At 42.9% G+C, this 26,118-nt stretch overlaps 1 protein-coding gene across 6 annotated transcripts in view; it reads right to left on the minus strand.

Annotated features, from left to right (window-relative positions):
- The window catches only part of MAGI2 (membrane associated guanylate kinase, WW and PDZ domain containing 2), a 1,256,398-nt gene that overhangs the window by 123,667 nt on the left and 1,106,613 nt on the right, over positions 1 to 26,118 (minus strand). For all 6 annotated transcript variants that reach the window (XM_070506114.1, XM_070506099.1, XM_044769320.2 and 3 more), the window contains 2 exons: positions 25,190 to 25,382; positions 19,002 to 19,250 (listed from right to left, as the gene is read on the minus strand). In XM_070506114.1, coding sequence (XP_070362215.1) covers positions 19,002 to 19,250; positions 25,190 to 25,382 — 442 coding nt within the window. The remainder of the gene's footprint in view (positions 1 to 19,001; positions 19,251 to 25,189; positions 25,383 to 26,118) is intronic.

Below are 26,118 nucleotides of genomic sequence, written 5' to 3' on the forward strand. Positions count from 1 at the left end.
TTATTTGCATATGGTGATAACTCTTAGTTTCAAGGCCATTTTCACTTTATTAGGGGAGGTAGAATAAAAACTAAAATAAACAAATAAAAACCAAGATAAAAGAATGAAAACTAAAATAAATTCTATGGCAGCCACACAGAAGGATGGAGCGGCTTACATAAAATCAGGAATGAGTACACAATTTACAAAAATGTACATCCAGTAACTGGAAGTACCTGACATCGTTTTATTAAAAATTGTTTTCTATTGGCATTTACCTTAATAGAAACAGTACTCGAAACTCTTGGCAGCCAAAGACAGCCTCACTTTTTCTTTACTAGCATTTTCCTGACATGTAAGTACATCGAATGTTGATGTACAAATCATTGACAAGGGTGTGCTCAGAAAGGATTCGCTCTCAAAACAAGACGCAGTTCCATTTGCTCAGTGATAAGGTCGACAGAGCTTACGACCTAAGTGCTGTCCGTGCATTGCTAATGGAATCACAGAGCATGGAAGAGGCCCTGACCTTGGTTTCTATTATTGGGATGAATGGTACTCATTAATTCTCTGAGAATTGATGACTAAGGCAACTGCCAGAGCACAGTCCATTTAGACTGCATGCCTTGCAGACATCACCTGTCAGGCAGCAACACAAATCAAGTCTTTGGATCAGTCTGCTTAGTATAGACCGATATTTGGGAAAAGGTGCAATATGTCATGTGACTTTGGACACACTGACATTTGGGAAGGAGGTGACGTATTAGTAGTTAGAAATTTTCCTTTAATTGCAAATCACGTAACTTATGGAAAAAGAAACCTATCTTTTCCTATTCTTGCCTCGTTTCTGGGTAAAACACTTCTGTACATTTTCACTGCACTACGTTTTATATTTTCCTGTAGACGAAGCGACTCTTCTGGTGCCACTCAACATGGCACACTTATTTTAGTAGGAATATTCAGAGACAATCAGTTGGACTGGATGCTCTCTAAGTTCATTCTAGAGACTTGAGTTCTTTGGGTCTTTAGCCACACCACTACAGGAAGCAATGATCCTTCCTTTTTGCTGTTGAGTTCTCTTCTGGGACCTTCATAGGGTCCAATGAGGCTCCTTCAGCCATTGGTCAACCAAGGAGCTCGTGTTGAGTCCTACCTTGGGTGAGTTCCCATCAAGAAGATGGGATGGTTGCCTGAAGGACTTTTCTGGCTTTGGGATGGATTCGTCCCAGAAATTTTGGTGATGGACTCTTCTTGAAATTCTTAGTTGCACCATCCTCAGGGAAGAGAGTAGTAGATCCCTCATCACTTTTTTTTTTTTAATATTTCTTTGTTGTTTTATGTGTATTTTATGTCAGAGAAGGAAAAGCTTGAGACATGTTTTCATTTAATTATCTCCTTGTTAATAGATCCCACAAAGCAGAGTTGTATTTGAAGGAAAGCGTTAGACAGGGAAAGTAGATTCTGCATCAATCACGTCAAACTTACAAGCGAGAAGTTTCTGAAATGAGCATGACAAAAATAAATACTTCAAAGGCAATCAATAGCATAAACTCATTAGCTCACAATTCCATTAATTTGTGAAGGTTAAACAACATGTCATGGGCTTAAGGTAAGTTGGTTTCCATTTAGAATCTATGACCTGATATGAAAATAAATTTTTTTTAACTGGATGATTCCAGTTGACTTTCTTAAAATCATCTGTGAAAATTATTTATGTGTAGTTTTAAAATTGTGGGTCGGGGCAGGAGAATCAATTACTGCCTCAATGATACACTTCTGCATAGCATCTTCTGAGTAATGGGCTCCATGCTAGGCCAAGTGGGGAAGACAACAATAAAATAACACATGATATTTGCTCTCAAGAAACTCCCAGTCCAGTTGGGGAGACCAGAGATAATCATATAAACATACTTAAAACACAAATGGCAAATCCATGGTAAAGGTGACATGCAACAAAGGTAGCGAGGAGGGTGAATTTCTGAGACCAGGTGTGAACTCAGGGTGGTAAGAAAAAGGAAGGTCATTCTGGGGAGGAGGGAGCATAATGTCCCTAGGCTAAGTGGCAGCTCACTTAGTGCAAAGCTCATGGTGGTCAAGAGGGTTCTACCAAATCCAGGGAGGGAGAAGCAAGGAGCGGATGCTTTGTCGGTGGAGTCCCTTCCACCCTCACAATTACGGAGATCCCGGATAAGATGCTTTTGCCCAGATCCTCTAGAGGGACACTGCACATATGGGAGCAACAGAAGAGTGATTGTCACAGAGTGTTCCCATCTCTGTAACACATGATGAAGAATCCTCATCTGTTTTCCTGCCTTCGGAAACCTGTATCAATTTTGCTTATTTCCCATCTTTCCTTCCTACCAGTCCCAAATGAGCATGTTCTATGGTGACAAATCCATTCAGCTAGATGTTGTCCCTTCCTGGAGTGTGACACAGTGTCCTTCGAAAGAGATTTTCTTGGTCATCAGGGGGCGAAGATGTGAGAAAAACATGGGTTTGGTATTTAAAAAAAATTGTGGTAAAATTAAGAAAAAGCTGACTGTATGACTTGATTTCCTCTAGAAGTCTGTGAAATTAAGCTTTCCAAAAGAAAACATCTTCCCTGAAATTCACAGCCAAATGACTTGCAAGACCCAAAATCGAGCAGCTGGTGTTTTAAGGACTGTGTATTCCAAAAGTGCACTTTTTTTTTTTTTTTACCCCCAGCACCCATGAGTCATTCTCTTGTGGCTGAAAGTTTAGTCATCCTACAGTTGGTAATAAGCAGATGGTCAGATGGGAGAATGGGAAGAGGGGCCCAATGGCAATTTGGGAGGCCAGCTATACTCATGTTTCCAAGGCCAGAAAGCACCATATAGAAAGTATTAATTATATGGCTGGAGATAAGAAGCATTCATCAGGCATATCTTATCTGGTATGCGTTTATTTTGCTGAAGGTGAATTGGTAATTGAAAGAAATCTCATTGCATTAGGAACTGTAATTAGCCATTACTTGACTGTTCCATCCTGGACCATACAGCTGGGTTAAGATGGTTTTCTTGTTTGGAAAGTTTTGGTGGGCTTGTAGGCACAGGACCAGTTTCATGGGTGTGTGACTTGTGTATTATGCAGGTCCCCATGCTCAAAAGGGCCTCAGGTTTGTTTAATGGTCTGCTCTTACCATCTTGACATTCTTAATCGTGTTGGAACGAGGACCTCACATTTTCCTTTTACGCTGGGCCCTCAAAATAACGCAATTGATCCTATGTAGATATATCCATAATGCATTTCCTCCTCATATTACTCTACTGTTTTTCCTGTCTGGAATGGAAGATGTGAATGAGAATGTGGCATAGCTACCAAGAGAAACTATCACAGAGAGGCAGGAAGGGGCAAAAACAATCCCTTTCTCTTGTGGGTGCATTTCCCATTCTCACGCACATCACAGAAGAGGTAGTCCAAATAATTTCTGCTAAGTATGTTCTCAAAGACCCTTGATTCTCTGCATGTTGATTCAAGAGGCCTAAAAATTACCTTCATCCTCTTATTCTGTTGTGAGAATTATTCTTATGCAGGAAGTCACTCATTACTGAGTCATCTACCAAGCAAATATTCTTTTTTCTCTCTCTTTAAATAGGCTTTAACGTATACCACCACATTTCAAGGAGTTTGTGTGTCCTTTTGATATGATTTATTTCCCTCATAATCTGACAAAATGCCTAGACATTAGAGTGGCAGGAACGAAAGAAACTTCAGAAGAGTCATGATCCTCAGATTTGTAGGTGGCCAGAAGGGTGTGTGTGTGGGATGCGGGGAGCTGGAGAGAGAGAAGGGAAAAACAGTTCCTTTTCTAGATACTTAAGCCTTTATCTTCTGTAGAGACAATTCGCATTTTACTGTATATCCCAAGAAGTCACCTTTCATCTTGTGAATTTCTAGGTGGCTGGGACATTCTTTTTCACCTGTTTTAGGCTGAAAGTTGCTGTAGAAAATCTGGTCCCACTAAGCTTGGTTTTGTAAACTCTACGTCACCTTATTTGATTCATTCTTTCATTTTGCTGGAACATATCCTACAGGATCTTCCTAAGAACCCATGCATGGGAGAAAGTTATTTTTCAGTATTTAATGTTTGAAAATGTCTTCATTTTTACCTTCTCATGTGGTTGAATTCTAGCTTGGAATTCTAGATGGCATGAAATTCTAGATTGAAAACATCATTTTTCCTCAGAAATTTGCAGGTGGTGCTCTGTCGTCTTCTAGCATCCAGCGTTGCTACTGAGCCGTGTGAATCCATTCAGATTTTTGTTCCTTGTATGAGATCTGTTTTCCTTTTTTCTTTTTGGGAATGTTCAAGAGTGTCCCTGTACTTCTTGTGCTTTAAAGTTTCGAAATGCTTCTTTTTCAGTGTGGAGACTTGTTTCCTTTAGTTTTGGTTTTGGGAACTTTCATTGTTCTGTTTCTTTGATAACCATTGTTCTGTTACTCTGGTCTCTGGTTCTGGAACTCTTATTAGTCAGAGATCAGCTTCCTGGATTGATCCGATAATTCTCTTATCACTTCTCTCAGACTTGTCTCTTTTTGTCCTACTTCCTGTGAAGTTTCTTTTACTCTTTGGTTGTTTACATGTGTGATTACCCTTACAATCCTTCTATTGAATTTTTAATTTCAGGCATGATGTTTTCAATTTCTAAGAATTCTTTCTTTAATCATCTTATTCTTTTTTATAGCATCTATTTTTATTTTATGATGGTAATATCTTCTCACATCTCTCTGTATATACACGAGACAGTTTTGAAGCTTTCTTTTTTTCCCTGAATTATCACCATTTCTTCTTCTTTCATTTTAGTTTGTTGCCTTGTTTTTTTATTTTAAAAATAAAAATTTCACTTCTGGTGGTCATGGTTTTTGGGTTCCATTCTGTCTTGAGCTTTCTAAGTTTGAAGCGCTCTGAGTGTCTAAAGAAATGAGCGACTCTGAGCTATCCATTTCTCTTTTGGGTTTCCTCTATCTTGCAAGATGAGTTCCTAATTTTTTGTCTTTAAAGCATCTTCCCCACTCATGCCCATTCCTTTCTTCTTCATTTACTACCATTTTATCGGTGTCTAAGAAACAGGATGAAATAAGCATGTTATCATTTTACCACCTTCAATTAGAAACTGGACGTATCTTTCGTAAATTTAAACAGTATTACAATCAGTATTTTGCTATACCAGTTAGAGATTTAGAATACACTTGGAAAAAAAATTGTCAATAATTTATATGGCCAAACTTTGTCTCCTTGTAGCCCTGACAGACAAAAATATAAAGGACAATTGATTTCTTTTCAAGAGTTTAAAAAATGTCATAAAATTACATTTCATCAACCCAGGTATTGGGTTAAAACTGTTCAATAAAACCATACTTTCTTTCTCTCCTTTGTATCTCTCGACTGCCTTTTGAGACTTCATACCCATCAATGTACCCAGCTTTCAGTAATTTCTCAGCAGGCCCAGTAGAAATGGTTGATAGTTACAAGCAGGTGTTGCTGACAAGTCATGTTTCTCATTTTTACGGATTCATTTTTATGGATTCAGTGTATTCCATCTCTGCCATCTCCTTTTTCCTTTTATAGCTTCTGAAATTGTGTTTTGTAAAAAGTCACTTGGCTATCTTCACACAGTTTCCCTGTTACAACAGGTAAATGTCAAAAGCAATCAGGTGCAATATCAGCTTTTCATTGTATTCCCCTAAGCCCTCTGGTAGATAATAACTTCTTGCAATATTTTTTTAATATAAATGGAAGCAGATACTAAACCAAGCAAATGATTCCTCTTGAGCCAGCTGTCCTTTTCAATATGTTATCCAGAAGATTACATGAATATTTATTGGCTCTTCAGTTTCTCACAGAAGCCAAAGTTCCACTAAGAGGGTGTATCATGTTTTAACTTGAAATAATGCAATTTTGCATGACTGGATAAAACTCAATAAGAAAAGGCCCCCAAGCAAAGTGTTTGGGACCTAGAAGATCCTGATCGTATATCAACTTTGAAAACAACTTGCAGTGTGACCTCTGAATGGCCAAATAAATCATGTCAGAATTTCCTTATTTGAAAAGTGAAACCATCACTGCATATAGTTTTCCTTTCTTATCCTATCACACAAATATTACGCTTTTAAACTTCATTTGGATTTCTGTTTATGTGTATTTTCTCTCACCCCTTGTATTTTAAAGGGTAATAATTACACGTGTTTTCATTTTTACTAAGCAGACATATGTCTCCAGAATAATTTCACCTGAGATCATGATCATGAAATTATTTTTGTTACTCTAACATGAGACATGAATGAGAAATGAAGGAAGAAAGGCTGAAGAGCCTTAAAGTGGGTTTTGTTGTCCACAGTGAAATACCAATGATGCTCCAGAGGGAAGAGACTAAAGTGGGAAAGCATTCACCAAGAAGATAGAAGGGTGGCTTTCTGACAGATCCTCAGCATCATTAGTCTTCAGGATAGAAATGCAAATTAAAACCAAATAAGATACCACTACATACCTATTAGAACGGCTAAAGTTAAAAAACAGTAACAAAGCCTGAAAACACACTCTAAGGATGTGGAGCATCTGGAACTCTCATACAGAGGAATACAAAATGGCGCAGCCACTTTGGAAAGTAGTATCATAAGAACCAGCGAGCCCACTCCTAGGTGTTTACCCAAGTGAAATGAAAACCTATTTTCACACAAAAACCTACATGCAAAGGTTTTATCATCTTTATTCATAATCAACAAAAACAAGAAACAATGTGATTATGCCTCAGCTGGGGAATCGATAAACAAACTGTGGTACAGCCACACAATGGAATACTACTCAGCAAGTAAGAAGGAACCAAATACTGACACCCAAAACAACGTGGGTGAATCTGAAACGCATTATGCTAAGTGGAAGAAGCCAGACTCAAAAGGCTACGTGATGTATGACTCCATTTCTATAGGAAAAGGCAAAACTGTAAAACAGAAAACAAATTTATGGTTGCCAAGTGGGGTTGACCTTACTGTGGCAGTTGTTACATAACTAAATACATTTGTCAAACTCACAAACTACAGACTAAAAATGGTAAATTTTACTATGTACAATTAAACCTTGAAAATGGGAGAAACAGTGAAAAAGCAGGGAGAGATAAAGAGAAGTTTTTGGATGGAAACAAATAGAGGTAAGTAAAAAAGAACTGACGACGAATAAGCAGCAGAAGGGAGGTGGGAAGGCGAGAGTGGAAGGGGTCAGGGAAGGCTTCAGAGAGGAAATGCTGTCCGTCTGCATTTTAGAGGATGAACGGGACTTTTCCAGGTGGGCAAGGATGAGGAAGGCACCACGAAGGCACAGACCCATGGACTGGCAAAGTCTGTGTTGTGGATGTGGGAGGGCAGTGAGCAAAGACAACAGTGAAGTTGTCGGGGATAAAGGTGGGAAGGGACAGACTCTGAAAGGCCTTATCGGTTGTGCCAGGAGCTTAGAATTCATTTTACAGCCACATGAGAAGCCGCTAATGGATTAGGAAGGTTATGTGATATCATCAGCCTGGTTGTTTTAGAAAGAGAACCATGGTGACAGTGCGAAGGGTGGAATGCAGGAGAGGAGGGTGGGGAGAATGCTGGAGGCAAGGAGGGCACGTAAAGGCTACTACGATGCTCTGGGGCTGCACGGTCCAACATGGTCACTACTAGCCTAAATTAATTGACATGAAAGACAATTAAAAACGTAATTCCTTAGCCACACTAGCCTCATGTCAAGTGCTGGCTACATTACTGTACAGTGCAGAAGAGAACCGTGCCACCATCGCAGAAAGTTCTACTGTACAGCGCTAGTCCAGAACCTCAGCGAGGGCATTGGCAGTGCAGTAGGGAGGGCCTGAGGTAGCCGAGTTTTACATCTGGAAAGCATCTCGAGTATGAGCCTGCCTCAGTCTCTCAGGAGTGAAAACGCAGTTGTGTATAACTTCAGCTAGGATATGCACTTAGGTACCTGGAGGCCTGCTTTAAAGCTTGGGGTCATGTACACTGATTGGAGCTGAGATCTAAGCCTGCCAGCCTTCTCTTAGCCACTTAGCATCAGGGAGCCTCAAGAGCAGTGGCTAACTTGATGGTACAGCCTGGATGTTTGTGTCCTCCCCAAATTCTTAGGTTGAAACCTCATCCCCAGTGTGAAGATATTTAGAGGTGGGGCCTTGGGAAGGAATTAGGTCATGAAGGTGGAGTTCTCACGAATGGGATTAGCGTTCTTATAAAAGGGACCCTGGAGAGCTCCTTTGCCCCTTCCACCACGTGAGGGCACAGTGAGAAGATGGCCACTATGAACCAGGAAGCTGGTTCCCACCAAACACCGAATCTGCCAGCACCTTGATCTTGGACTTCCCAGCCTCCTGAACTGTGAGAAATAAATTTCTGTTGTTTACAAGCCACCAGTCAATGGTATTCTGTTATAGAACCCTGAACGAATTAAGACACTTGGCAACCAGGTTTTACTGGATTTTAATTTCCTCAAGTGCCTACAGGAAGGTGAGCTGCTTTTCATCTCATTCATCTAGCAATTCTAGAAAGTATTCGAATAGAGATTTCTAAGTCGGAATATTTTTCTACCTCATGTTATCTCAACTGCTCTGTGCCAGAAAACCATGGGGCAAAACCTTTTAAACTGTGTGCTTCCTGGAAGACCCTCCTCCCGTGGTGAATCCATAAATACACATTTTTATGATGAACAGCCTCTGAACAGAAGCTTTTGGGCACCTCACCCTTGAAACCAGATGGGTTCATCAGGTGCGCAACATCTGGGCATGTTTCTAGAGCAAACCTGTGCCTGGCTTAGAGAAATAAGATCTGGACGAGATCTGACTGGAAAATGAGAATGCCAATAGCAGGCTCCACTGGCGAGTTAATTTACTTGGGCTCCATATACACTTTAGGAATGCCTAGTGATCAGCCCTCAGAAAAGGAGAACGGACTCATCTCCAGAAACGATTCCAACCAAACACTGGCCATAGTTTGCTTGGGAACAAACCCAGCTTAAATTGCAAAACTATTGGTGGTCAAATGAACAGGTAAAAAGAGCTCTTACCAGGATTTGGTGTGGCAGGAAGGAGTTTGGGTGGAGGTGCTCCCTGAGTCTTTGGTGGAAGCTGGGGCTCGAAAAGAAACTCTAATTATTCCAGTCCAAATGGGAAAAATATCCCCTTGTAACACTGTTTCAGCATAGCTGGAAAATGGGGATAAATAACAGTGCTGTGTTCACTTAACAACACGCTTTTTAAAATGGTTGTAGATGTGGAATCAGCTTTTCTTATGTGGTTGATTGTTGGGAAAAAAGAAGAAAAGCAAAATCACAGAGAATTTAATCCAACTTGAGGTCCTGAATAGATTACAAAGAAAAACGGTCTTCTGCAAAAGTGACCTGCAGGCTTGGAATTTCTTTGAACCCCATGGGAGAGCGATGGGCATTTTCCACCGGTAGAGGGTGATTCTGTACTGGACCCTGGGCTCTCTTTGCAGTGGCAATCTCCCTGTACTTTCTGGTGAATGACAAGAAGCTGCAGGACATAAACCCAGTGGAAGCAGCCACTGATCACCCATGTACGAGCTTTTAAGACAATGCAGTAGCTGAAGGTGAGAAGACACCACATATCCACCTTCTGCTGCTGCCTGGAGTGTCTTTGAACACAATAATAAACACTCTCTTGAAAAACGATTCTCTAGGGCGGCAAACTTGTGATTGATGAGCTGCATTCAAACAACAAGAAAAACGGTCTAGAATTTTTAAGAAATGCACGGCGGGTGCTCGCAGATGTTTTGATAGGTTGCATTGCTCCTCTTCTTGAAAAGAAATAAGAATGATGACGCTTCTCTGCAGACTTATTCTTACAATTTAAGGACTTTTAAGTTTGTTAGTGCTAAGAGAGCGAAATGTTTCCACTCATCTTCCCGTTTTAGTTGATAGATGCTTCAAATGTTCAAATATTACAGCACTCAGAATTTGATGCAAAAATCTTCCTTTTGTTTGCTTGTCTGCTTACTGGTAGGACCCAGGTAGCCAGGTTTTAATTTGGGAACAAAACTAGTCACGTTCAGGAATGAAAAACTGGAATTTAATCAATGGACCCTATTCATCCTACTTTTAGCTGGGTATGATCCTGTAAAGAACTTATGTGATGCGGAAGTTGTCCGCTTGGCATTGAAATGGGTTGCCTTGTTAAGGAGGACTGTGAAATGAATAAATAATTCGAAGGAATACGTTTTTCTAACGAGCTTGGGATGACATCCAAACTTCCTGGGTAGGACGCTATAATTATCGCCAAGGTGGTGCTCTCGCAGATGCCTGGCCATTCCAGGCAGAGTCAGTGCCGGGAGAAGGTGAATCAGAGAGAACACCAGCCCAGCAGCCTGGCCCTTCAGAGGACAAGAGCTTTATAAGCTAGATGCTGCCAACTAGTGGGGCTGCGGGAGGCACAGAGATGGCTCCCCCATGCCTGATTTCCTAGAGGGCTCTCTCACCTGAGTTGCCCTGAGCTGGTGACTGAATCATTTACTCAGGCTGAGAACAGCTGATGGGAAATCTATATTCTGGGACATCACTTGAGTTCCACTTTATTACAGTGCAATTTCTCATGCTGGGCGAGGACCGGCGTGCACACAAATCCTTCCCCTAACTGATCCTCTGTTGCTTTGTCTATTCTCAGAGGCACGTCTTGCTGCCTTGGGGGGATGGAACAGCTAGGTTTGGGGGCAGGGAAAGCTAGAGCAGAGCACATTCACACTTTTACTTTGATCAAAGTGCTTGGTCACTGTATGAGAATCCAGTCCTACCCCACTACCATGAATTACATGACAAATCCTTGAAAAGGACACTATCTGAAACTGTGAGGGATTCAAAGAAATACCACCGTTTCTTGCTTTTAAGAACCTTAAAAGTTATTGAGGGGAAGCAAAATATAAACACATGAAAAGTAAAAAGACAATAATAGATAGTAATAACAGACACCATAACAGAAGTCACGGAACAGTAAACAAGGGGTTTACAGACAAGAATTCCCTATAAGAATTAGAGAAAACACTTGAGGAAGAAGGGTGAGGGGTCAGGCAAAGTCTTGTTCAGAGATGAGGAGATTTTTGAGGTGCTTGTGAGAGATGTGTACTGTTTGGGTAGTAGTCTCTACTTTATAGGGTTACCGTGAAAATTACATGCCATGTAAGATTCTTAGCACGGTGCCCGGGAGAAAGTTTGGTAGAAGTTATTATTGGATAAGAGGAGGGCTTCCAAATGGCGGCAGGCAAAACGTGGGAGCTGGGAAAAGAAAGCAAAAGTTGTCTTTTGGGGGTAACTAACCCAGTTACGATGGAGTGAAACCACGAGGAGCTGATGGGAAAAGGTTGCTGTGTCTACATTACCTGGGTCCAGGATGGAAGAGAGGTGTGTTTGAACGTTGCCCCGTAGATATTTGTTTCAGGGGTGTTATGATCAGGAAGCATTTGAGGAAGACTGGATTGCACTTCAAAAGTGCCTTTCTTGATGCATTTTGCATCATTGGCGACTGCACCCTGCTCCTACCTTGGCACCCCCACTACCTCGAGAAGCAGACAGTAAATCCCACTAAGAGATGTGGAAAGATTGATTCGATTTAAAACGTGTGCACATCAACACAGACCATGAACACAATCTTATCTTTTATATAGATGTAGATTTTCCAAAACGGTATGAAGACATTTGCTTATTTTATGGTTTCATACGTTATATTTAGAAGCCAGATGTTGGGGGGAAACTTGCATTTTATATAGTGTCCCGCCCGCTTGCCTTTCTTCTGTTATAAAAGCACTCACATTAACGGTGTGGGCGATGTCATTCATCTCCTGAGTGAGCTGTTCTCAGCATAAAGCTCAGAGCAAAAGCGCTGCGTCATTGAAGGGTCCACAGCAGAGATTCGTTTAAGGGTAGAGGGAACACGACGCGTTACAAAGCTGGTGAAGAACTCTGAAAGGAAACTTGCTTTTGTAACCCCTGAGAAATAGAGGAATGGGACTCACTTTCTAATTCCCGTGTTCAATTGCATGGGTACGACCTGAGTCACTTTCCAGCAGTAACTTTTGGGGATGGAGCACCGATAAGCCAACGTTTACAATGATTTAGAGAAGGCCAAGGTCCCAGCGTCAGCACCAGTTGCACCAATTATCTGTGTCTTTAAGGTGATGTGTGAACAAATCGCAGTAAGGAGGCTTGAAAAAAACCCACTGCCACAAACCAAAGCAATACCATGTAAGAGGAGGCGCTCACTGGTGGCTGACATTTGGAGGGTTCACTTTGCAACCAGGGGTCATTAAGAGGAGAGGGCCAGGTTACAGGTGTGCCAAGACAGCCATGCCTCCCGAGGAGGGGAGGGTGAGGTCTGGGGGTAGGGCTCCCTGGGGAGTTGCCCTTTGCCTCCAGCAGCCTCATTCCTTTCCTCTCACTGTGTTATAAAAATGTGATCCCTTTACAAGTGTGCTGTGAAGTGAAAAAGAGCCGGGGAACACCGCCGTAAATTGCCTTGAAAGGGGAGCTGGTTTAGTGTATTTAAGTGCTTGTTTCAGATCATTTCTTGACAGAGGTTGAGAGGAACAGAGGAGCTAAAAGTGTTAGGAGCCACTTTCAAAACATAAGCAAAAGTGAAAGTTATGAAGGTTTAAAATGATAGCTTAAGCCCATGAAAAATATGATCCAGGCCTCAAATTTACCCAAGCCTTTTCACACAGACAACACTAACCCACTACCTCATTTTCCATGCTAATTCACGGCCTCACGTAATTTAGAGCTGGAAGAGGCTGTGAAGGCATCTTCCCTTAGATTGTAGAAGAGGAAGGGGCACAGGAAGACCCTTGACTCGCTCAAGGGACACAGTGGTTAGTGCATAAGCTGGAGGGAGCTTGGGCTTGTTGCCCGATGCCCTTTCATTTAGTGTAAATCTCCTTGTATTCGCCAAGACTACAGAAACCATGGCTTTGGTTTTAATTTGTACCTCCCCGTGGTTCAAATGACTGCTCGTGGCTTCACGGTTATGGGGGTAAGTATTGATGGGAACACTTGTTCAGTTTTGTTTCATCCTTTTCTGGGAACTATGCTTAAAATTGTCATAAAAGATCTGCTAGCCAAGCTTTCGAATCTCGAGAATCACTGTTAAACTTGAGCCTATGGACAACATCAAGGACTTTGAGAAAGTCACCAGGGTATTTTACCAAAGATAACAAACTCCGTCCTAGGACATCGAATTGCAGTGGACCTTAGGGAAAGGTCAGCAATGACCAAGTCTGTACTCCAACCTATGCCAGAGAAAGGACATATGTGGACAAAGAGATTTTCAGCACTAGTACAGAGCTGAAAGACTGTTAAGAAGCCAGCAGCATGCTGATCGGTGATGAGCTGCATCATTTTCTTTTCTTCTCTCTCTTTTGGCTCCTCTGTAGGCTAAGAGTGACTTGAAGGGTGTGCAGAATTCTGATGTACAAGGTAAGGCCAATGGCCAATGGTCGAGGGGGGTATGGGAGTAGTGGCTCCTGGCTCACTGATCCTCTTCCTTAGATGGGGACTCTGGCCTGCTCAGGGGGTTCCCTGAGGGCCCCAGCCCTCACCATCTGCCCAGATGGCCTGCAGGGGCGCCTGCCCATCACCCAGCACTGTGGAAAGGTAAGAGCCCCCATCCAACACGCGCATCAGGACTCACGGCGGACTCTTCCTCTAGTCTTCCGTCTCCATCCAGTTATCTTGCTCCCCTCCTCACCCACCCCAACATCGGGTCACTTCACACTCACCCTCCTCCAGAAAGGCCCCCCGATTCTGTAGCTTCTGAGGCCCATCCCTACAGAGAGCCGACTCAGTGCTGTTGGGACAATACAAATGAAGGAAGGAAGGGTTGCGTGCTGGTTCCCCCACTGTTGGCTGCTTAGATGGCTGCTATGGCTGCTGTCCTGAACATGTTCCACCTTCCAGCTTGTCATGGGCCTGCATCTACGTTTACAAATTCCCTCAACAGCCTGCCACCTCCACCACTGATGTCCAAGCTGCCCAGGTACGTCTACCCCATACATTCCAACATAAGCTTCCTCACAAACTGTAGAAACACAGGAGACTAAAGGTCACTTTGATTTCATTACTTGTGCCAAAGCCCTTCTTGGGGACCTCTGGAGCAGAAGCAGGTTTGGGGGTAACGAGCAGGAAGGGCAGGTTACAGGTCTGCAGGAAAACCCGGAAGTCGAGAATCAGACTTCAAGCTGAAGTGACCCAAAGACCCAACCTCACAACCCCACCACACATGGTCACCGGGACATTTCTACAGAGCAAGCAGTGGATCCACCCTGAGTCTCCTTTATCCTGTGTACACAGACACAGCTACTCAATGGCAGCAAATGCCTCGAACTTCCCAAAGATACCAAAGTTTCCAGTTTTGGAGAAGCTTCTAACATTATTTCCAACTTTCTGTGTTTATTGATAAGATGGCAATGAACATCTTTGTATATAAATCTTTGTTCGAATCTTTTTAAGGATTTTAGATGCAATTGCCTGTGACAGTTCACTCTTATCCTAGGCTCCGGTCTGGAAAGCACTTTGTCTTCCCTTAGGTCCAATTTTACGGTCTGAAAAAAATACTTAATATTTTGGATAATGGGACAAAAATGCTCAGGAATCTTGCCTTTCTCACTTCAAGAAGGATATTCCTGCACCTCCGATAGAAGGTTTCTAGGAATCTTGTTTCCTCCTAAGCAATAGTTGGCCTCGTCAGTCACTGGCTTTGGGAGGAAGCAGTATCCTCTTTAGTTATACCATTGACATAACATTTTTTTTTCTTTATTTTTGGGAGAAACAATATTTTGAAAAAAATACGTGAGGTTTTGGTAAAGAGCTCTACTGAATGCCAGGCAATAATAGGCCAGGAAACTCACCCTCCAAGTTTTCAATTGGTTGAACATCTGGCATTCCTGGCAAGGCTGCTGCCTGGGCTGGGGAAGCTGTGGAAGGTTGTTCTCTCTCTATCTGCAGCGTGGAGAGGTTGACATTTGGGCTTTCCACCTCTCCTCTCTTTTCTGATATATTCAATTAGAGACATAATGTTTGCAGGGAGATTCTAAAAGACACAGCCCCGAGTCTGAATTTTGGTGTTTTCCATGACTTTTCTAGTTTATTGGCTGGTGAGTGCCGAGGAGACGTCCAGCCTGAAGCCTCAGGGAAAGCACACTCAGCTGGACTGGTGTGGCGGCCACTGCTCTAGGCCCCATCGCTGACCAGGCTGCAGGGGGTGGGTGGTGGGAAGATGGGGCTCCTAGAAGGTCAGCATGTGGGAAGGGGGAGCTGGCCATCAGAGATGCTCATTTGCCACCCAGATTTAGCTGCTCTAGGCGACTGGGGGGCTCTGACGAATGGCTGACTGAACTGATAGCCAGCGTGAACTCTGCACTTTCTGAGAAGAGGGAGCTGATGGAATTCCTTGTGGGGATGGAGGTCGAGACAGCAACAAGGACACATATAATGCTTACCCTGAGCCAGTACTGTTTTAATTTGTTTAACTCTCATAACAACTCAACCACATAGGTATTAAAAGTATCTTCCCTTTACAACCAAAGAAACTGAAGCCAAAAGGGGTCATGTCACTCCTCAAGGTCACACAGCTGGTAAATGATGCAGCCAGGTTTGAAATCCAGGCAGTGTGCTTGCTGCACCTGGACTGTGGACCACACGGCAGCCTGGCCTAAAGGTGATGGTGCCCCTGCCAGAGACGCCACAGCTCTCTGTCTGCCACGAGAAGGCTTCAGCAGCCACGAGAAACCCAAGAATGTGTTCAAGATCGTGGGGCTCATGTAACACATGAAGAGGAAATGACACAAGCCCCAGGAACGACTGCGACTCTGGAGCACCTGAGATATCTCCTCGTCTCACAGAGCCCAAGATCCCTTGCTATTCTGACGATGGTGATCTGGCACAAGGATGGCCCTTCATCATTCACAAGGCACTTAGCATTTCTCTTCAAAACTAGAGCTCATAGTTATTACAGAGGTTAAGCATGAAACAGCATCAGGTCTGGAAAACTTTTAGATGTATGCTGCAAATTATGTACTATAAACGCTATGTGCCATTGGTGGGAGAGCTGCTCTTCCCACAGAACATGGGGGCAACCTGCGTTTCAAACTCCTAAACTGAAAAGAAATGAATATGTGAGAAAAGAAACCAGGAAACATGAACTCTAGAATATATTTCCATTCTCTAGGGTGATGTAAAATACAGTAGTCCCTTTTATCCTTGGGTGATACTTTTTAAGACCCTCAGTGGATGCCTGAAACCACAGATAGTTCCGAACCCCATATATACCATGTTTTTTCCTAGACTAAGCACTTATCATGCACTGAGGCTGTAACTTTTGCAGTTTGAGGTGCGACAGCAAAACTAACACAGATTTCTTTTTTCTTCTTCACAATTTCATGGATGGAAGATTCATTCTTACCGTAGATCTTAGCAACCTCAGCATATGACTTTTTTTCTTTCCTTATTGAGAACTTTCACCTTTTCACCTAAAGGAAGCACTTTACGGCTTCTCTCTGGCGTATCTAAAATGCCAGCGTCACTACACTTGGACTTTGGGGCCATTATTCAGGAAAATAAGGGTGACTTGAACACAAGCACCGTGATACCATGACAGTGGATCTGATAACTGAGGAGGTTGCTAAGTGACTAAAGGGCGGGCAGGTAGCACATCCTTGGTGGATACGTTGGACAGAGGGGTAATTCACGTTCTGGGCTGGTCAGCAAGAGATTTCATCATGTCAATCAGAATGGTGCACAATTTAAAACTTACGAAGTGTCTATTTCAGGAATTTTCCACTTAACATTTGTGTGACCATGGGACCATGGAAAAGAAACCACAGATAAGGGGGAACCACGGTAATACCATTTGGAAAATGGTAAAATTACTCTTCTGAAGTCAGTCTAATGTCTCTTGGTAGGAAGAAAGATTCATATGTTAATTGTAAGCATTTGTACCTGCTGTTTTCCAAATATACCTATACATGGATGTTATTTGCAAAAAATAGGAAAAGCACTTGTGGTTTTCTTATGTAGGAAGTGCAGGCGCGTGCACCCATGTGTGTATACACACACACACGCTCTCCTATACATTTAGCAATAATGCTGTCACACTTCAAATAAAGCTGAGACCCTAAATACACCCTTAACACTTTCATTGTGGTAGTATACCTGTCATTTTTATTCCAGTCCTTTAGGTATCCTGCCCCAATAAACAATCTGAATGACTGGAATAGCTACAAAAACTGTCTACGAACATTCTCTCCACGTGTAAATTATTGGAAGGCTGTTTATATAATTCATGAAAATCTTCAGTCTTGTGTCCTTTAATCTTGGTGAATCCATTGTACTGACAGAATCCTGCTTTTACTTCATGCTTAAAGATTGGATTTATTTCTTCAGCTTATCATGAAGAAAAATCGTACTTTCAGATGTATGTAATTTAGCTTCTGCACATATTCACCAAGGTCTAACGCTTCCATAGTTTTCATTCTGGAATCTGTCAAAGGTAAGGCTAAGTAGGGCAATTCTCTCCATTGGTCGTGTTTTGATAACATTAAGTTTATCATAAACTTCTTATTCATTCTCAATCATTTGATTTCTTTCTCTTTTTTGCTTGAGGAAGATTAGCCCTGAGCTAGCATCTGTTGCCAGTCTTCCTCTTTTTTTGCTTGAGGAAGATTAGCCCTGAGCTAACATCTGTGCCAGTCTTCCTCTATTTTGTATGTGGGAAACCACCACAGCATGGCTGATGAGTGGTATAGGTCTGTGCCTTGGATCTGAACCTGCAAATCTGGGCCACCGAAGCGGAGTGCATGGAACTTAACCATTACACCACAGGGCCGGCCCCAATCATTTGATCTCTTGAGTAATGTTTGACATTCCCCTCCTGTGTGCTGGAAACAACCATAATTTATAAGAATTTTAGGACCACAACATGAGTCGATTATTTTTTCTCTTAATGCTCTCTATTCTGGTGTTTCTATCTACAACCATTTGGGCTAAATCACTTCAACATGAAAAATGAAAAGTTTTCTATTGTCTCTTCTGTCTCACTGCTTGCTGGCTGCTGAGTGACTTCTGGAATAGTGTTGCTGAAAGGAAAACCAATAAAGAAGCCTGAGAATCTACAAAGAGGACCAATTGGAAGAGAAACACGACCTCTGAGATCACCTGTTGTACAGACTCAGAGAACTTAGATTTGGAGGAAGGTGGAAGTGGAAGTCATCTACTTCTCCCCCGACCCACCATGACTACCCTAGTGGAAGGCATGGGATCTCTGCACCCACACGGCTGTTCTAATGGCCTCCCCTGCCTCGTGCTTTCATTCTAGCCCTCTTCTTGCTGATTTCGTTTCCTACAAGCAGCTGGACTCATCTTTTAAAGACGGAAGTCAGATTTCCATCCACTGCTTAAAACCCTCTAACGGTTTCCACGGACTTAGACCACCATCCACACTTCTTCCCAACAGCCTGTGACGCCCTGTGTGCCCAGCTCGAGCCCAGTCCTACGTCTTGGTCTCACACTGCTCTCCCTCGCTCACTACGCCACAGCCATATGGGGCTTCTGTATATTTCCCGAATGCTCAGCTCCCTCCTGTCTTAAGGCTTCTGCCTGGACTGCTTTTCCCCAGACCCTTTGCATGTCTGGCTTCATTCTATTGAACAGGAGTGACCCTCCCCTCACGTCAACACTCCCACATCACTCTGTTTTTCCCTCTTCCCAGTTTAAAGTAAATGAAGAGCTTTTATGGGAGTTATGGGGTTGGGGGGCATTCGTTGTAGCCTTGCATTTTTCCGGAGCCAAAGGTCAACAACCTTTGGCCAACCAGTGTTAAGGATGCCTTATTCATGCCATAGCCTGCAACTTTGAGGCTCCACAGTACGTCTACAATAGTCCTCTGATCTGCTTGCCCAGTATCCCCACCACCAGAACAAATGAAAACAAGACGTCTTATTCAAAGGCAGGTGGAGCAGCCACTTACTGATAGTGGATCCAGACTCAGGCCTGTTCAGGGAGCTGATGATGACAAAGCCGAAGCCTTCGTTCTCTTTGCGGTGAATGACCACATCGCTGGTCTGCAGGCTGTGGGAGGCGAAGCCTTCAGGGGGAGAGGCGTTGCTACTGGGGGCGGCGTGGTTGCTGTTGGCATAGGTTGCGTAGTCACTCCGTGGAGAGCTGTGGTGGGTTGACACGGAGCCTGGACTCCTCCCGTCCTCTGGGCAGGGCTCCCCTGGAATATACATCATACAAGGCACTCGGTTATCTAACAAGGGTCTTGAGGAGTGCCTCCTGTGTACCGGGCACTGTTCTAGACCCTGGCCTCGTTACAAGGCTGATTGACTGGCGTCCATTCCCCCCAGATGTGCAGAGCATTTGAAGTCCTACAAACCTTGCTACGGAGCCCCCCACATCTTGGCCCCATTCTACCCCTCACAGCAAACACAGGCAAAACCTCTCATCAGCTTCCTCTGTGCTGCTGCTCGTTTATATCTTCCTCTTGTTAAGACTGTAAACCCCAGGACAATGCCTAGTATTAGATATCGAGCTTCTTAGTTGCATAGTAATCATGGATGGAAGAAGATCACGAAACAAGTGGACAGAATCTTAAACTGTACTGCGTGTAAGTATTACTTAAACAACTTGTAAAAAAGTATGCATCTTCAGGGGCCACCCATGGAAAGTTGTCTCAGTAGGTCTAAGGAAGATTGGGCACAGGAATCTGGACGAGGTTTCAGGCTGCACTTTGAGAAATGTTGTTGTAGAGGTATTGTAAGTGGGGCTAAGAGCCAGGGCACGTCCACGTAAAGTGACCTATCATGATTTCACTGAAGAGCCATGGTTTTATTTAATTTTGTGATATTCTGTTATCCCACAAGTGTTAATTTACTTCTTGTAGGTGGGACACACACTTCTTAAAGTAGTCTGCTCACTCTGAGATTCAGTCTAGCAAGGATATCAGGCTAAGGAAGGATGGATTTTGAATCGCTAAGGGAGGTGACGGCAGCCTTGCTCATTTACATTCTGTATTATTACCAAATGTACTCTATTATCAACCAGACAACCAGACTAATAGTTCCAGGAGAAAGCAAGTGTGTTTACAGGGAGAAATGATAGAAAGTTGGCAGCCAAGAGAAGCTGGTTTTTAAAATGAAAGTTGATCTGTCAACCAGAAAGAATTTTGTGATTTTAATTTAATCCTCAGGTTTTGGTATTCTGATTCAAGGAACTGACGTGGGCACCTAGAATACTGAAATTCGAAATAGGGCTGTTTCATCCCCATCTTGCAATTTGAAGAGTGTACTCAAAAGATGTTTATGGAACAGAGAAATAATAAGATGGAAAATAATCACAATTAATGATTCCCTTTCGTGTGTCTAGATATGGTCTCCTATTTAGAGCTCTGGAAGAGGTCTCATGTGGCAAGTTAAAAATAATTAGCAAAAGTTCCAACGAGGGCTCTTAACTTTATAAACTGCAATTCCATTCTGCAATGAAAAATCATTTCATTCCAAAAATCTTTTCATTTCAAAGATCAGGAAGAAAGAACACGGACTACAAGAGATGTTTTGTTATACTGAGACCTAAAGAAAACGGAGCTGCATTTACTCACATACACAGATTCAAGGATGGCCTTACAAAAATGTATTCATTCCTTGTTTGTAATTACAGAATGAATAAGACCCAGGCTGCTGCTTGTTATCATTTGAGAAATTTGAAGTTTTCTTTCAGATTCAATTAATCAACTTTTACTAAAAGAAAACAAATGGAGGCTTTTCACCTGTAAGAAATGTACTCAGGTCATAAAAGAATCAGACGTCAACGTCAAAGCCTTTCCTTCTTTTCAACCAGAACGTAAGACAGCCCGTAAAATACACCCGCCCTGCCGGAGAATATCATCCACAGACAAGCCGTTATTGTCTTGGTGACGTACACGTCCTTGATCAGTCCTTGTGTAAGTCGGAAATAAAATGATTAGAGATAGGAGGAAGAAAAACAAACAATTACGCTGCAACATTAAATTGAAAATCTCTCGGAGTTATTGGACCAAATCACTAACTAAATGTCATAGGCAGTGACAAGAGAGATCTCATTTTCTGGCTGTCATACTTTAGGGGGTTGAGAGCTGTGGTTGTCAGTAAAGCGGCAACAAAGAAAAATTATCTGTCTTTCCGGTAAATGGCTGGGAGTGGCTGTGCTCCAGGTTCTGGAGGGAGAAAGAAAATCGTGGACTAAGTCACCGAGAGTGGTCCCTGGGTCAGTGAGAGAGTCAAATACATTAGCAGATACTTTTCTGCTGCGTTTGGACTTCTCTTTCAACCTCCAGAACAAAGTTCTTCATCGTTGACAACATGAGCACATCTAAAGTCAGGGAGTTAGGATGACTTCCCGTGACAGACTTTGAGGGGTAGAATGGACTCCACATCGTTTTCCTCCTCGGCTGGCTCTAGGTCCAGAGAGACTATCTGCTGTCTACAACCCCTCCTGGTGCAGGGTGCAAACAGTGTTGTTTTAGAAAAATAGGGTAAAATGTTATAAAGTGACTAAATACCATGTGTAATTTTTTTTTTAATTCACTAACTTCCAGCATCCCTGACTCACCCTTCTGGCTCCCATGCAAATGGATGTGCAGAATTCAGTCACTTTGTATCTACTCACGTCAAATAATTAATTTTTAGGGTAAGATACTGGAAATGATCCCTGTGCTGCCTGGGAGAGGGTCTCCATTTGGGAAGGCAGGAGTCATCGATAATGCCTTCCAGGTGAGATGGTTTCACCTAGAACAGTCAACTATTGGCCAGGGGCTGCTCCTGGCCTGCAGACCCATTTATTATTCCTGCCCAGTATGGACCTATACTTTGTTTAATAATTATTGAAATTAATTGCCAATGTTTTTAAACAGGGAGACGTTATAGAAATGTGGATTTCCAGTTTCTCTTGAAATATTTGCTAACAATCAGCCAGCGCTGGCCAATGGCTGCTCCCTTGACTGGGTAGTATGTGGGTTGCAAGTCACCACAGTCCCAACCTCTCCTCAGCGCTCTTGCAAATTCCCAATTTGCTCATTTACCCATAGAGTGAGGAGTACGAAAAAGCGCTTGATCAACAGAGCCCTGTTTTCCTTCTAGATCATATACTGGGTATCAGGACTCGCGGGTTCTGGAACCCAACAGAACTTGCCTGCTTCCAGAGTGTGCCTGGGCCACCTCTCAGGACTGTCCCCCAGAAGGAGGACAGCACTGCAGATGGGCATGGCTGAGACATGGGGGTACGCGTGTGGACAGAGCCTGACATGCCTGATGGAGCAGGGCAGCCCAAGGCTGAGGCCCTGCTGAGGTTAGGGGCTGGCCTGCCTACAGACATGTGAGCTTGTGCACTCCTGGTTTATACTCATCAAGACAGATGACTTATTTAAATAGGTGACAAGCTTGTAGACTTTCAGTGTAATAATTAAAGCCACTCTTCCACTGTCCTTGGGAAATAAACCCTCAACATTGGCGCCCTCGATAAGACATCTCTCAAAACTAGTTTAAGGAGCAAGATTTGCGCTAAAATAATCTGGTAAATAAAGCTGGGTGCGTTACTGGACCTTTTTTTCCTTTACTCCACAATTTCTCATTTTTGAGGATCAGTTTACCGCCACCTAATTGAAAATTCTGCCTTTCTATCTTTCGTGTGTACACTTTTTAATATTTTAATACCTGGAGCAGGTGTTTGTGTTATTCTCATTTTTGCCCAATGTAACTCATCAGTCTGTATCTCTCCTAATGGATTTATTTTTTTCTTGAGCCTCAACTAGGAAGCCAGTGCCCAGTGTCTTCTGAGACGTGGCACGGCATTTGTATGAGCCGAGGCAAGCACAAGGCTGAAGGGGGTAATCTCTCTAACCTCCCTTCTTCCCAGCTTTTGCTCCATATTATTTCTCCTTGTGCAAGAAGGTGGCAATACCATCCTTCTTCTTGCTCATCTGTCTCTTCACAAGCTGATTGTTTGCTTCCTTTCAGCTTTGAACTATCTTATCACAAGCCAGGCTTGCACCTCCCACTGCCTTGCTTAGGAAAGGATGATAATAATGAAAGCAACAACCCTGCAGAAGGCATCTTCACTGTCACATCCATTAGTAGCTGTCCCTTCTCCCTGCTGGAGAAATGGCAGCTATGGAGAAAGGCTGTCTTTCTATGTCTTTTTAAAAATTTGTTCTATCCTATTTCTAGGGATTTACTTTATTACCAAAGTATCCTTTGCTGAACTTAATCATTTTCAATACTGAGAAAGCTTTCAAGGAAGAGTGGGCTGAATTAACTTGGAAGCTCTCCTAGTGTGAATGAGAAGTCTGCAGCAGAACATTTTCAAAAATTAAATGCGCTTAAAAGCCCAACTGAGTAAAAGTTGGTCAGAACTGCAGCACAGAGCATCTTCACAGAAGTCACAAGATCCACAAATTGCAAGGATACGTTTTTGCAGCATTTGGCACACACTCCAATAGCTCGGGTTGATTAGAACAAAATTTAATTTGCAATAATCGGCCGGTGGCAAGGGGAGCATGAAATTACGTCGGTGCATTGGTTTTGCACTTTGCAACATATTTCTTTATAAATTAGGTATCTTTCTAATTTATCTTTGGGTTTCAGAGCATATAGCACAACAAACTTTTTTATTAAAAATCACTCTGCAGGGAGAGAGACAGTTAAATGTTCACCAAGCACCAAGCGAACGCTGTCTTCCTCCTGGCATCTCGCCCAAGGAGAAGGCATAATTCAAGGTGTTTTACTTCTTGGGTCAAGTGATGTGCCATGAATTGCTGAAGACGAATGAAACCTTTTAGCAAAACCTAAAAAATGATACAAGATATATAGCAGTCTCTACTGGTGAGGGCTGACAATTCTTCTGACTTGCCCTTTTAAGTGATTGCCCTTGCTCAAAGTCTAGTTTCCAGAAGACTCAAACAAAAAAGGATTTTCTGTTTGACTAATAGACCTTATCCTCTGTAGTCACCCACAGCCTCTGATTAGCTGGTGGCCCTTTTTTTGATTCAAATGAGTTATAGAAATAGCACATACGTTAGGGAGCAACATTTGCTAAAGGTTGGTCTAACATCTTTGAATTCACGGGGAGTGGGGATGGTGGTAGAATGGGGAGAGGCACTGAAAGTGGCATAAAAATTAAGCCCTGGCCGGGGAGATAAGGGTCTTTGCATTGTCACTGACTCCCTGCAGACTTCTGGGCAAGCTACCGAACCTCTGGGCCTCAGTTTCCTCATCTGTAACATGGCAAAGCTGGAGTCACTAAGGTCCCTCCCAACTCGAGCATTGATCATTCTGTAGGAGGAGCAGTGAGGGGCTGAGCAGAGAGGCCAGCAGGCTGCTGGGCGTCCCTGTGATTCACAGGGTAAGGAGCAGGCAGTATGGGACTATATTCTCAATGCTACTGAGGGCTCAGATTATAAAGAATGATGCGATGCTTGTAACAGACATATTCCCTAAAGTTATAAATCTCTTTCGGGGGGTTGAGATGGTGAAGAGAGAGAAATTGAGTCATATTATGACCATGAGGGCTGACTCCTATAAGTACGTCTTTGGTGGGTTCTTTTACGAAGCTGGGAAAATGGCTGTAAAGGGAATAATTACTTCTAATTTATGTATTTCATAAGTCAGGAGTTATATGAGTTTTGTTTTCTCAGAATGATGTACAGCTGTATTTTTCCAAATCAGGGCAATAGTTTTATTGTTACCTTTTATCAGGCCCTACAATAAAAGCTAATTTTCCATCCTAGTTGCCTTACTACGGTATCAAAATTCTGCAGTTCTTGGTTTTAAACACGATGAGGAACATTTTCAAGAGCCATGTTTTCCACTACTATAATGTTCTTCTGATAACTAGCATCTACCCAAGAGCAAAGAGCAGACATATCTTACATTAGCCCCAGGCCTTGCTAGAAATTTTTAATGACTACACTGAAAATGTAGGCTCAAAGCCTGCCTGGAATTGGACCAGTGAGGCGAAAATCTGCACTTTCAAAGTCAGAGTTCCATTTGGAATATCGAGGTTGGGTTTTCTCCTTCATGTAATACAGGAACCGATTTAAAATTTTGTGTCAAGTGTCCTTACCATGTCTCAGAAAAGCATCTCACCACCTCAACCCCAAATCTCACAGCCGCTCGAGTGACATACCTCCACATAGCACCTTTCTTCTCACAGTGAGGTTGACCTGCCCGTTCCGGGCCGCGTGGTGCATAAGGTCGATGACATAGCGGTGGGTCTTGCCAGCAACTGGGATCCCGTCCACGTAGACGAGCTCATCTCCTGGGTGTAGGCGGCCGTCTCTGTCGGCGGAGCCCATGGCAATGACGGCTCCAATCAGAATCTGGAGAAGCAATGAGAAGGAAAGGAGGTAAATTTATGTTTCAGACGTTTTTCTTTATATATCTGTGTGTACTTTGGTGGACGATTTCATTCCCACATTCTCTCCCTTGCCCCAAACTTGAGCATGTACTTGAAAAATGAGAAATGAGAGGCTGATGGCATGGCCTTCCAACTTGTCCAGGTTGCTAACTCTTTCTAGAGAAGTAAATCTTTTGAACTCGCTGCTGATGGCCATGAAGTTTGGGGGACACTTGCTACTGGCTCGTAAGTTATCTCCCTTAGGGAAAATTCTAACACCAAATAATCTGATACTATTGGCCACCATGCATGAGCTCTGAGTTGAAACAAGTCGAGGCTTGAATCCTGGCTCTGCTTCTTATTTCTGTGGCCTTGGGCAAAGCTTCTTAGCCTCTGGGAGTAGGTTTTCTCACCTGTAAAATGGGGAAATAAAGTAAAAGGACTACTTTATGGAGTTGTTGGGATGATTGAATGACATGATGCATGTGAGGTGTTTAACCTTGCTTGTGGCTCATAGCGAGTGCTCAAAAATGCCAGGCGAAGCTGGCTGCTGTACAGTATTAAACACTGCTCCAGGTTCAAAGTTTTTTTTTTTTTTTTTTTGCTTTGCTTTGAAAGACTGGAGGTAAGGAGAAAGCAAAACAAAGCAAAGTAAAACTCGGACTTGACTTTTCCGGCCAGTTGACTTAAAAAATCTCAGTCAAACCTCCAGATGGTTG

This window comes from Equus asinus, chromosome 1 (genome assembly GCF_041296235.1).
Source record: "Equus asinus isolate D_3611 breed Donkey chromosome 1, EquAss-T2T_v2, whole genome shotgun sequence".
NCBI lineage: Eukaryota > Metazoa > Chordata > Mammalia > Perissodactyla > Equidae > Equus > Equus asinus.